The sequence below is a fragment of the Oncorhynchus clarkii genome, chromosome 9, assembly GCF_045791955.1.
Source record: "Oncorhynchus clarkii lewisi isolate Uvic-CL-2024 chromosome 9, UVic_Ocla_1.0, whole genome shotgun sequence".
Lineage (NCBI taxonomy): Eukaryota > Metazoa > Chordata > Actinopteri > Salmoniformes > Salmonidae > Oncorhynchus > Oncorhynchus clarkii.
This window is the reverse complement of record NC_092155.1, coordinates 72202315-72215696: the sequence shown is the minus strand read 5'-3', so window position 1 is coordinate 72215696 and position 13382 is coordinate 72202315. Positions and strand designations below refer to the sequence as shown.

The window sequence follows — 13382 nt, the reverse complement described above, 5'->3', positions numbered from 1 at the left end:
CTGGGTTGCAGTGAGCTGAGACTGCCATGGTTACTGGGTTGCAGTGAGCTGAGACTGCCATGGTTACTGGGTTGCAGTGAGCTGAGACTGCCATGGTTACTGGGGTGCAGTGAGCTGAGACTGCCATGGTTACTGGGGTGCAGTGAGCTGAGACTGCCATGGTTACTGGGGTGCAGTGAGCTGAGACTGCCATGGTTACTGGGGTGCAGTGAGCTGAGACTGCCATGGGTACTGGGGTGCAGTGAGCTGAGACTGCCATGGGTACTGGGGTGCAGTGAGCTGAGACTGCCATGGTTCCTCGGGTGCAGTGAGCTGAGGCTGCCCTGGGTACTGGGGTGCAGTGAGCTGAGACTGCCATGGGTACTGGGGTGCAGTGAGCTGAGACTGCCATGGGTACTGGGGTGCAGTGAGCTGAGACTGCCATGGGTACTGGGGTGCAGTGAGCTGAGACTGCCATGGGTACTGGGGTGCAGTGAGCTGAGACTGCCATGGGTACTGGGGTGCAGTGAGCTGAGACTGCCATGGTTACTGGGGTGCAGTGAGCTGAGACTGCCATGGGTACTGGGGTGCAGTGAGCTGAGACTGCCATGGGTACTGGGGTGCAGTGAGCTGAGACTGCCATGGGTACTGGGGTGCAGTGAGCTGAGACTGCCATGGGTACTGGGGTGCAGTGAGCTGAGACTGCCATGGGTACTGGGGTGCAGTGAGCTGAGGCTGCCCTGGGTACTGGGGTGCAGTGAGCTGAGACTGCCATGGGTACTGGGGTGCAGTGAGCTGAGACTGCCATGGGTACTGGGGTGCAGTGAGCTGAGACTGCCATGGGTACTGGGGTGCAGTGAGCTGAGACTGCCATGGGTACTGGGGTGCAGTGAGCTGAGACTGCCATGGGTACTGGGGTGCAGTGAGCTGAGACTGCCATGGTTACTGGGGTGCAGTGAGCTGAGACTGCCATGGGTACTTGGGTGCAGTGAGCTGAGACTGCCATGGGTACTTGGGTGCAGTGAGCTGAGACTGCCATGGGTACTGGGGTGCAGTGAGCTGAGACTGCCATGGGTACTGGGGTGCAGTGAGCTGAGACTGCCATGGTTACTGGGGTGCAGTGAGCTGAGACTGCCATGGTTACTGGGGTGCAGTGAGCTGAGACTGCCATGGGTACTGGGGTGCAGTGAGCTGAGACTGCCATGGGTACTGGGGTGCAGTGAGCTGAGACTGCCATGGTTACTGGGGTGCAGTGAGCTGAGACTGCCATGGGTACTGGGGTGCAGTGAGCTGAGACTGCCATGGTTACTGGGGTGCAGTGAGCTGAGACTGCCATGGGTACTGGGGTGCAGTGAGCTGAGACTGCCATGGGTACTGGGGTGCAGTGAGCTGAGACTGCCATGGGTACTGGGGTGCAGTGAGCTGAGACTGCCATGGGTACTGGGGTGCAGTGAGCTGAGACTGCCATGGGTACTGGGGTGCAGTGAGCTGAGACTGCCATGGGTACTGGGGTGCAGTGAGCTGAGACTGCCATGGTTACTGGGGTGCAGTGAGCTGAGACTGCCATGGGTACTTGGGTGCAGTGAGCTGAGACTGCCATGGGTACTTGGGTGCAGTGAGCTGAGACTGCCATGGGTACTGGGGTGCAGTGAGCTGAGACTGCCATGGGTACTGGGGTGCAGTGAGCTGAGACTGCCATGGTTACTGGGGTGCAGTGAGCTGAGACTGCCATGGTTACTGGGGTGCAGTGAGCTGAGACTGCCATGGGTACTGGGGTGCAGTGAGCTGAGACTGCCATGGGTACTGGGGTGCAGTGAGCTGAGACTGCCATGGTTACTGGGGTGCAGTGAGCTGAGACTGCCATGGGTACTGGGGTGCAGTGAGCTGAGACTGCCATGGTTACTGGGGTGCAGTGAGCTGAGACTGCCATGGTTACTGGGGTGCAGTGAGCTGAGACTGCCATGGGTACTGGGGTGCAGTGAGCTGAGACTGCCATGGGTACTGGGGTGCAGTGAGCTGAGACTGCCATGGTTACTGGGGTGCAGTGAGCTGAGACTGCCATGGTTACTGGGGTGCAGTGAGCTGAGGCTGCCATGGTTACTGGGGTGCAGTGAGCTGAGACTGCCATGGGTACTGGGGTGCAGTGAGCTGAGACTGCCATGGGTACTGGGGTGCAGTGAGCTGAGACTTCTAAAATGAACACTCTCTCTGTCTATGCAGTTGAACTGAAATGCATCAACAAACATTATTGTATTATTCTATTTGTAGATTCATTGATTACCATTACGGCGTACACTGCCTGAATGTAAGGTGTGTGTGTGACTGACCTCGATTCGGTCACATGCAACAACATTTTAAATTGTGTTTTTTACATTGGATAAAGTAGAGACTTGGAGTTAGAAAATGGTACCATACACTGCAGTTGAGGAACAATGGGAAAGCAATTCTGCTTTGAAAGTTGATCAACTAGTTACTCCACTTTTGAGAAAATGTCCCTTGAATGTTTTGGTACACCTACTGGAGAGCTGTTCTTTGTCTACACCATTCAGCTTTGTTCACACCCTCTAAAGCATTAGCCCCACCCATCTGTTGAAGGATTTATATTATGATAAGGGAACAACGTGCATGTTGGGTAATGTGCAGTGTTAGTATTATGTTGAGTGTATAATATACAGTGTCTTTTGTGTACAGAGAAGTACTGTGTGTTCAAGACGATTTTCCCCCTTGGGGACATTGAAGTTCATCGTGTCTTATATTCCCGGCATGAATCAAAGGCCACAAAGGCTTCTGGACGAACTGATTGTTCTTGCTCAGGTTGGATGGCCTATAGACCTGCTAGTTAGTCTTTCCAAGGGGATTACGCATGTTTAACAGGTGCTGGCATATAAAAGAATGATGTGGAGAGAGCTTCTTCAAACCAGACAGAATGTATACATATATAATTAGAAACCAAATGAGGTGAGCATCACTCCAAAAGGTTACTTACAACTGAGTCAATCTTCCTGGAAACACTACTCACCTTTTGGGTGTCAGAAAATTGAAAGGGTTTGAGGTAAACTCAAAATGGTCACCACGTGCTGTGAACTCAAAATGGTCACCACGTGCTGTGAACTCAAAATGGTCACCACGTGCTGTGAACTCAAAATGGTCACCACGTGCTGTGAACTCAAAATGGTCACCACGTGCTGTGAACTCAAAATGTTCAACATGTACGGTGAACTCAAAATGGTCACCACATACATTGCCTAGTGAAAGTATACACACCCCTTGCAGTCTTTACATTTCACTGCCCCCCCCCCCAAAAAAAATAAAAGGGATTACATTGGATTTTTCTTTGTAGATTTACACTACTCCTCATTTTAAAAGTGAAAGAAATTTATAGAATATTTTCCGAATGAACAACATATCCATTGTTTTTGTAAAAATTGCTCAAGCTCAAATTTGGTTGCGAATCAATATTGAAACTTTGTCTCAGATTTTCAAGCACATTTTAGTCATGACTGTGTCTGGAACACTCAACTCCTCTTGGGAAGCCATTCTAGTGTGTATTTTGCATTCAAATGCGTGTAATTGTCTTGCTGAAAAATACAACTCTCTCCCGGGGTTAGGTTTTCAGAGGACTACGGTGGGTTTTCCGCTAACATTTTACCTGGGCTTAGCTCCTTTTCATATTTCTTTTGATCCGGACAAACTTCCCAGTCTCTGCTGGTGACAAGCATACCATTAACATGCTACTGCTTCCACATTACACAAAAATACAGAGCATCAACATTGCATGCACTCTACATTACTGGCCTGTATGACAAAGTGAAAGAAGGAAGCCTGCAGTGTAAAAAAATATATTCAGCGACTTAGCAAATAGGACCCCAAAAAGTCTATGATTTTCACATAAAAATGCATGTTTATGGTTTAACTTAATTTTCATAGCTTAATTTTTGTGTTAAAAAAGCATAAATTTCTAAAATGTAAATCCAATTCAATATACTGTTTAATTTACACATTTTTTCATATTTACTCTCAATTTAAAGTTTTTGCAACTACTTGCCATGTGGCTCTGTTTTTAGAGGATTTTGGGAAATTGATTTTTTTTTTGACTTTATGATATTTTTTCTCAAAGTTCAATGTTTGAAGAAAGAAAAGGATATATGTCAGTATTAAACAGTTTGTTGCGCTATGAGGTGTAATGGATCATGATGAACGGATTTCAAAACCGTCAACAAACAAACAAACAAATTGACGTTCAAAGATGAGACCATTCCCACCATCAACAAAGTCATGGGTACAACCTTCAATGCTAGAAGCAGATACATCATTGGTCAATGCTTGCAGTTCTACCTCCACTGACTATTTGTGGAATGAGCACTGTGCTCAGCAATGTCTGCTAGTGGGTCAAAATGGCAAATAATTGAAGACCTACATCTTTTTAACATAAGACATGATTACTGAAAGTAACTGATTGAAAAGATGATGTAGATCTAATGAATAATCCAAGTTTTGGAATTGATTAAATTAAGGTTGTTGGACTTTGTTTCAAACACTAATATATTATACATAAGAATACCTCATGTTGGAAATGATAAAAAAAAGCTGATGAAAAATAATTACGTAAAACAAGCACAACATATATCCTGTGTTTAAAAAAATGCACTCCAAATCATCTCTTCTGTTTGCAACAAGGCCGTTAAGTAATACTGCAAGACAACACATTAACTTTTTGGCCTAAATAAAAAAAACTACAAGCTTGGGTCAAATCCAATACAACACAACTCAGAATGTAATCCTCTAATTTTAAGGGTGGTTGTGGCAGCATCATGTTATGGGTATGCTTGTCAATGGCAGGGCCTGGGAAGTTTGTCAGGATCAAAATAAATATATGAAAGGGGTAAAGCCCAGGTAAAATGTTAGCAGAAAACCCGCCATAGTCTTCTAAAAATGCAAAATGGCGCCGGAGGAGATGGCCGCTGTTATTAAACCTTCTAACCAATTGTGCTATTATGTGTTTTTTTCGTGATAGTTGTAAATGATTTTGTACATAATGTTTCTGTAACCGTATCTTACGGTAGAAAAGAGCTTCTAGATATCAGGACAGAGATCACTACCTCGGATTAGACAAAGAGCTTCTGGATATCAGGACAGAGATCACTACCTCGGATTAGACAAAGAGCTTCTGTATATCAGGACAGAGATCACTACCTCGGATTAGACAAAGAGCTTCTGGATATCAGGACAGAGATCACTACCTCGGATTAGACAAAGAGCTTCTGGATATCAGGACAGAGATCACTACCTCGGATTAGACAAAGAGCTTCTGGATATCAGGACAGAGATCACTACCTCGGATTAGACAAAGAGCTTCTGGATATCAGGACAGAGATCACTCACCTCGGATTAGACAAAGAGCTTCTAGATATCAGGACAGAGATCACTACCTCGCATTAGACAAAGAGCTTCTGGATATCAGGACAGCAATCACTCACCTCGAATTAGACAAAGAGCTTCTAGATATACAGACAGCGATCACTCACCTCGGATTAGACAAAGATTTTTTTCAACAACAACGAGAACAGCAGCAAGCAGGACTCACACGATATTCTCCAAACACCCCACAGGGCAGACATCCCAATTATTCACAAAAGGAAGCGACACAGAGGAAGAAGAGCCGGATGCCTTGGAAAGCTGTCAACTAGGAAAGCTGCCGTTACCGTCAATAGTACTCGACGAGGTACAGTCATTGGACAATAAACTAGGCGAGGTACGATCCCAAATATCCTACCAGCGGCACATCCAAAACTGTAATATCTTATGTTTCATAGAATCATGGCTGAATGATGACATGGATATTCAGCGAGCAGGATATACGCTGTGCACGAAATCTAAGGAAGTCTCCACACTGCCCTTTCCCACCTTGACAAAAGGAACACCTATATGAGAATGCTATTCATTGACTACAGCTCAGCGTTCAACACCATAGTGCCCACGAAGCTCATATCTAAGCTAAGAAACCTGGGACTAAACACCGCCCTCTGTAACTGGATCCTGGCCTTCCTGACAGGCCGCCCCCAGGTGGTGAGGGTAGGTAGCAACACATCGTTAACGCTGATCCTCAACACTGGAGCTCCCCAAGGGTGCGTGCTCGGTCCCCTCCTGTACTCCTTGTTCACTCATGACTGCATGGCCAGGCACGACTTCAACACCGTCATTAAGTTTGCTGACGACACAACAGTGGTCGGCCTGATCACCGACAACGACGAGACAGCCTATAGGGAGGTCGTCAGAGACCTGGCCGGGTGGTGCCAGAATAACAACCTATCCCTCAACATAACCAAGACCAAGGATATGATTGTGGACTACAGGAAAAGGAGCACCGAGCACGTCCCCATTCTCATCGACAGGGCTGTAGTGGAGCAGGTTGAGAGCTTCAAATTCCTTGGTGTCCACATCAACAACAAACTAGAATGGTCCAAACACACCAAGACAGTAGTAAAGAGGGCACGACAAAGCCTATTCCCCCTCAGGAAACTAAAAAGATTTGGCATGAGTCCTGAGATCCTCAAAAGGATCTACAGCTGCAACATCGAGAGCTTCCTGACCGGTTGCATCACTACCTGGTACGGCAATTGCTCGGCCTCCGACCGCAAGGCACTTCAGAGGGTAGTGCGTACGGCCCAGTACATCACTGGGGCAAAGCTGCCTGCCATCCAGGACCTCTACACCAGGCGGTGTCAGAGGAAGGCCCTGAAAATTGTCAGACCCCAGCCACCCCAGTCATAGACTGTTCTCTCTACTACCACATGGCAAGTGGTACCGGAGTGCCAAGTCTAGGACAAAAAGGCATGCTTCTCAACAGTTTTTACCCCCAAGCCATAAGACTCCTGAACAAGTAACCAAATGGTTACCAGGACTATTTGCATTGTGTGCCACCCCCAACCCCTCTTTTACGCTGCTGCTACTCTCTGTTTATCTTATATGCATAGTCACTTTAACTATACATTCATGTACATACTACCTAAATGGCCCGACCAACCAGTGCTCCCGCACATTGGCTAACCGGGCTATCTGCATTGTGTCCCACCACCCACCACCCGCCAACCACCAAAGCCCTCTTTTACGCTACTGCTACTCTCTATTCATCATATATGCATAGTCAATTTAACCATACCCACATGTACATACAACCTCAATAAGCCTGACTAACCGGTGTCTGTGTATAGCCTTGGTACTGTTATTTTCAAATGTCTTTTTACTGTTGTTTTATTTCTGTACTTAGCCCTGACTTAAATCTGCCAACCAACTTGACTAATCTTGAGCAATTTTGACAAAAACAATGGATATACAGGTAACTGCCAAAATAAAAGAAACACCAACATAGTGTCTTAATAGGGTGTTGGGCCACCATGAGCCAGAGCAGCTTCAATGGGCCTCCTGAGTGGCGCAGTGGACTAAGGCACTGCATCACAGTGCTTGAGGTGTCACTACAGACCCGGGACAAGACTGTAACTACCAATTTGAATAACATGAAAAAGAGGTACCAAAAAAAAGCAAAAACCTGCTTCTTTGCACCTTGGCATAGATTCTACAATTGTCTGAAACTCTCTTGGAGGTATGTGACACCATTCTCCACAAGAAATTCCATAATATGTCATTTTGTTAATGGTGGTGAAAAATGCTGTCTCAGGCACCACTCCAGAAAGTGTTCAATTGGATTTAGATTGGGTGACTGGGAGAGCCATGGCATTTGACATTTATTCATTTTCATGCTCATCAATCCATTCAGTGACCACTTGTGCCATGTGGATGGGGGCATTGTCATCCTATGGGGCATAGCCATGTAGCCGTGGTAGCCATGTAGCCGTGGTAGCCAAAATAATGGCCTACGCAGCATTTTTATACATGATCCTAAGCTGGATGCTAATGCTTAATTAACTAGCCAACAGCATACCACCCTGCATACCACTGCTGGCTTGCTTCTGAAGCTAAGCAGGGTTGATCCTGGTCCCTGGATGGGAGACCAGATGCTGCTGGAAGTGGTGTTGGAGGGCCAGTAGGAGGCACTCTTTCCTCTGGTCTAAAGAAAAAAATATCCCAATGCCCCAGGGCAGCGATTGGGGACACTGCCCTGTGTAGGGTGCCGTCTTTCGGATGGGACGTTAAACGGGTGTCCTGACTCTCTGAGGTCAATAAAGATCCCATGGCACTTATCGTAAGAGTAGGGGTGTTAGGGTGTTTAACCCCGGTGATCTGGCTAAATTCCCAATCTGGCCCTCAAACCATCACGGTCACCTAATAATCCCCAGTTTAATATTGGCTCATTCATCCCCCTCCTCTCCCCTGTAACTATTCCCCAGGTCGTTGCTGCAAATGAGAACGTGTTCTCAGTCAACTTACCTGGTAAAATAACGGATAAAAAAAAACTAGGGCAGCAGGTAGCCTAGTGATTTTAAGAGCATTGGGCCAGTAACCGAAAGGTCGCTGGTTCGAATCCCAGATCCGACTAGGTTACACATCGGATGTGCCCTTGAGCAAGGCGCTTAACCCTAATTGCTTCTTAAATTTGCTCTGGATTAGATTTATGATCTACACCTGCGTGGAAGCACATGTTTTCACTATACTTTTTCATCCCTCATTTAATCAAGTGATTGCATTATTTTGTCAGTTGGCCTGAGAGTTGTTGTAGGTAGAATCTTATTCACAGCTGTAACGGCTCTCAAAGGTGATTCCACTCTGGATTCTGAAGACATCAGCAATCAATCAATGTTTTGTTTTGTTTTTATTTGGAAGATTTTCGCTAATTTCTTTCACTTTTCACTGAAAATGTGGAGTAGGTTGTGTAGATCTGTAGGGGGAAAAAATCCCAATTGATTCCCTTTTTAAAATGGTATTTTAGGGCAGAAAAAAATGTGAAGACTGGAAGGAGTGTGTAAACTCACTAGCGACTGTATATACCCATTTAATCTGTTTGGAGAAAAGAAGCTCAATGTTAATGAATTTCCTGTCATTACTATCCCCTAAGAGTTTCATCTTAATAACATAGCTCTTCGGGCACAGCAAGCTAAATCGTAGCAATTATTTTTTTTATGCCATATCATATTGCCTAAGTCTCGTAATAAAGACTTCTAAGTTAAGCTTCCATCCCTCCCTTAGCTGCCCGCTGCCATTTCAGCCTCGTTATACACCAAACCGGGTTAAAATAATTCCAATCCCACCAAATGGAATGAACTCAATATAATATGAATATGAGAGTTATGTAAATGTATCTGCTCCATCAAGTGACTTCCTGATTCTCTAAGTTTTAATAGGCTACATTTTGAAGTTCCTCTGGTTTCCCTCGAATACTCTCCCCCCGTCTTTTAACGTGTTCCAGTTGGCAATGTGAAAATGGTGGCGGTAAAGGCCCAAATTCAACGGTCAGAGTTTGTTTCACTGTTTCAGAGTGATGGTGAACTAACCATTTGATCCCTCGTTCCCTAGTCTCCATCGACTCCATCCGAGAGGTGTGCGAGGGTAAGCAGTCTGAGATCTTCCAGCGCTACTCTGAGGGCAGCTTTGATCCCAACTGCTGTTTCAGCCTGTACTATGGAGAGCGCTTGGAGTCCCTGGACCTGGTCTCCAGTATGGGTGAGGAAGCACGCACCTGGATCACCGGCCTCAAGTACCTGGTGGCGGGCATCAGCGACGAGGACAGCCTGGCCAAGAGGCAGCGCACCCGTGACCAATATCCTTTCCTGTGCATGTTTGGCTCTTTCTGGGCCTGGGTTTAAGTCATTGGAGAGCAGGGTCAGGGTCATACACTGTAGCAAAACGTTTTTGCAACAGAAAAGGAGCGCTTGTAATTGTGCAAGTTCAGGTGGTCCCTCCCGGTTTCTTCCCTTGCCTTGTGAATACGACCCACAGGTCAATTGGATTTCTATTCAGGTCAGGAGAAGAATTAAAGTACCGTATATATTATATATATATATATATATTATATATATATATTATATATATATATATATTATATATATATATAATATTTTTTTATAGGGGTGTAATTGTACATGTATTCGTACCAAACTGTTCAGTACCGGGATCTCGGTTTGGTCCACACAATGAATACATAAAATAATAAGAACACTAGGTGATATAAGCTATAGTAAATCTGAGCTGACAAAACCATTTCAGGCTATCCATTTAAAACAATCATAATTAATACATGTTGACATCACCTCAGTATTCCTACCACCGGAGGGCAGTATTCCAGCAACCCTCCCCAGCTGATTCTGACCGCTCCAAATGAGTTACAAGAGTGATGGATATGTTTTATACCTGCGGATATGTACTCCTTCTCCGTGGTTGACTAGAAATAAGGGGTTTCAACACCTCGTGAAAGTGCTCGAACCACGTTGCGAACTTCCCACGAGGACTACAGAGCTACTTCAGTGACAGCCCATCACATTAACACCAGACTGGGAAATGAACGTGAACCGTGATACAGACACACCCCTTTATGAGAGTGCACATTTTTTTTCTCTTCTGTAAGAAAACCTTATAGCATAGGCCTATGCAATGTCTGTGCCATGTTTACACATGGGTTTCACACGCATATTGGACTTTAATTTAGTGTTGTTGACTAATCGTGTGTTTTCACTCAAGAAAAACCAAAGTGTTATTCCCGATGGTGAGCTCATCAGGCGTTATGACTCATGGTCATATATGGAGGCAGGAATAACAACACTTTTTCCTTAATGAAAAAATAATAACTACAGTAACTGTTGGCATGTCATTTTCCTGCTGTACTGAAACTGAATTGAACTATGACCCCAAAACCGCAATACGTTCCGAACTGTGGATTCGGAGAACTGCTTCTCCCCTGCATTTTTTTTGGTGAGGACTTTTCAATACTTGAATCGGTTGTGGATAATTAATAAGGATGTTAGCATGGGTGCACACACAGTGCACTTGCTCTTACACACACACACACAAGTTATTTCTCTCCCCACACACAGACATGCGTACACACACTGCGGCGTCGGCGTGCCAGCGAGCTTGATGTGCTGATGAAAAGGTACATCCAAAAGCTTCCACCTGCTATCACATTGTCTCTGTCAGACGCACACAGACGGCTTGTGTTAAAATTAGACTCCGCTGCGGGGAGTAAGGGCTGCGTTAGAGAAACAGAAGATTTTGCGTTGTTTGACGACTGTTTTGGGCTGAACCGAGATGCACTTAGACGACCTATGCTAAAACATTGTGAACCACACTCGCTGTACACTTTCTGTTGCAGTCTATACTTGATCAATCGATGATGCCATTAATCAGTCAATGTGACCACCTGTGCCTAGTTAATGGAACGGATCTCTTACAAAGGACTATTTAAAATAAAGTATAACCTAAGTAGGTTTTCACAGGGCTTGTTGTTGTGTGTGTTATCTATCCTTAACCCCTGGTTGGTTCGTACGTGGCTGAAGCAGACGTTTACGGAGGCGGATAAGAACGGCGATGGAAGCCTGAGCATCAGCGAGGTCTTGCACCTCCTACACAAGCTGAACGTCAACCTGCCCCGCCAGAAAGTCAAGCAAATGTTTAAGGTACACTACAGTCATATTTTGAATGTGTGTGTGTGTGTGTTTTTGAAGGTATTTTCTGACTTTATTGAACAGATAGCAAGGATCACAGTGGTGACAGGTTGGCGTCAAAGGGCCCGGATTCCAAACCATGCCAACAATGTAGACTTGTGCCAGAGGCTGCAGCATTACAACTAGACCAGCCAGGACAATGCTACGGTCATATTTGAATAATTTAGGGTTTTAAAACATGTTTCATTACAAAGAATCTCAAAGCACTTAGAAGCAAAATAGACAGGCTATTAGATTTAGAAAGGCTATAGGCGGCTTTTATGGAGGAGAGAGAGGGAGGGGAAAGAGGGAGGGAGGAGAGGAGAGAGGGGGAGGGAGGGGAGGAGAGAGGGGGAGGGGAGGAGAGAGGAGGAGGAGAGGGAGGAGGGGAGAGAGAGGGAGGAGGGGAGAGAGAGGGAGGGAGGAGGAGAGAGGGGGAGGGGAGGAGAGAGGAGGAGGAGGGGAGAGAGAGGGAGGAGGGGAGAGAGAGGGAGGAGGAGAGAGGGGGAGGGGAGGAGAGAGGAGGAGAGGGAGGAGGGGAGAGAGAGAGGGAGGAGGAGAGAGAGAGAGAGAGGGGGAGGGAGGGGGAGGGAGAAGGGGAGAGAGAGAGGGAGGAGGGGAGGGGGAGAGAGGGAGGAGGGGAGGGAGGAGGAGAGAGAGAGAGGAGGGGAGAATGATGGAGGAGGGGAGGGAGAGGGAGGAGGGGAGGGAGAGAGAGGGAGGAGAGAGGGAGGAGGGGAGGGAGAGAGAGAGAGGGAGGAGGGGAGGCAGAGAGAGGGAGGAGAGAGGGAGGAGGGGAGGGAGAGAGAGAGAGGGAGGAGGGGAGGCAGAGAGAGGGAGGAGAGAGGGAGGGGAGGAGGAGAGGGAGGAGGGGAGAGAGAGGGAGGGGAGGGAGGGAGGGGAGGAGGAGAGGGAGGAGGGGAGGAGGAGAGGGAGGAGGGGAGAGAGAGAGAGGGAGGAGGGAAGGGAGGGGAGGAGGAGAGGGAAGGGAAGGGAGGGAGAGAGGGAGGAGGGGAGAGAGAGGGAGGAGGGGAGAGGGAGGGAGGGAGGAGGGGAGAGGGAGGGAGGGAGGAGGGGAGGGAGAGGGGGGAGGGGAGAGGAGGAGAGAGGGGGAGGGGAGAGAGGGAGGGGAGGGGGAGAGAGGAGGAGAGGGAGGGGAGGAAGAGAGAGAGGGAGGATGGGAGGGAGGAGGGGAGAGGGAGGAGGGGAGAGAGAGGGGGAGGGAGAGGGAGGGAGGAGGGGAGGGGGGAGGGAGGGAGAGGGAGGGAGGAGGGGAGAGAGAGGGGGAGGGGAGAGAGAGGGGGAGGGGAGAGAGGGAGGAGGGGAGAGGAGGAGAGAGAGGGAGGGCAGAGAGGGAGGGGAGGGGGAGAGAGGAGGAGAGGGAGGGGAGGAGGAGAGAGAGGGAGGGGAGGAGGAGAGAGAGGGAGGGGAGGAGGAGAGAGAGGGAGGAGGAGAGAGTGAGAGAGAGAGAGAGAGTGGATACCTAGTCAGTTGTATAACTAAAGGCATTCAACTGAAATGTGTCTTCCGCATGTAACCCAATCCCTCTGAATCAGAGAGGTGGAGGGGGGCTGCCTTAATCGGCATCCAATTCTCGGCGCCTGGGGAACAGTGGGTTAAATGCCTTGTTCAGGGGCAGAACGACAGAGTCGGGATTCGATCCAGCAACCTTTCGGTTACCAGTCCAACGCTCTAATTACTAGAGGGAGGGAAGGAAGAGGGAGGAGGAGGAGGAGGAGGGGGGGAGGGAGGGAGGGAGGAGGAGGAGGAGGAGGGGGGAGGGAGGGAGGGAGGGAGGAGGAGGAGGGGGGG

The 13382-nt window shown here is 47.7% G+C and overlaps 1 protein-coding gene across 1 annotated transcript in view; it reads left to right on the top strand.

The window, feature by feature from the left end:
- The window catches only part of LOC139417619 (1-phosphatidylinositol 4,5-bisphosphate phosphodiesterase eta-2-like), a 132612-nt gene that overhangs the window by 57531 nt on the left and 61699 nt on the right, over positions 1–13382 (top strand). The window contains exons 3-4 of the mRNA XM_071166828.1: positions 9448–9691; positions 11414–11543. Coding sequence (XP_071022929.1) covers positions 9448–9691; positions 11414–11543 — 374 coding nt within the window. The remainder of the gene's footprint in view (positions 1–9447; positions 9692–11413; positions 11544–13382) is intronic.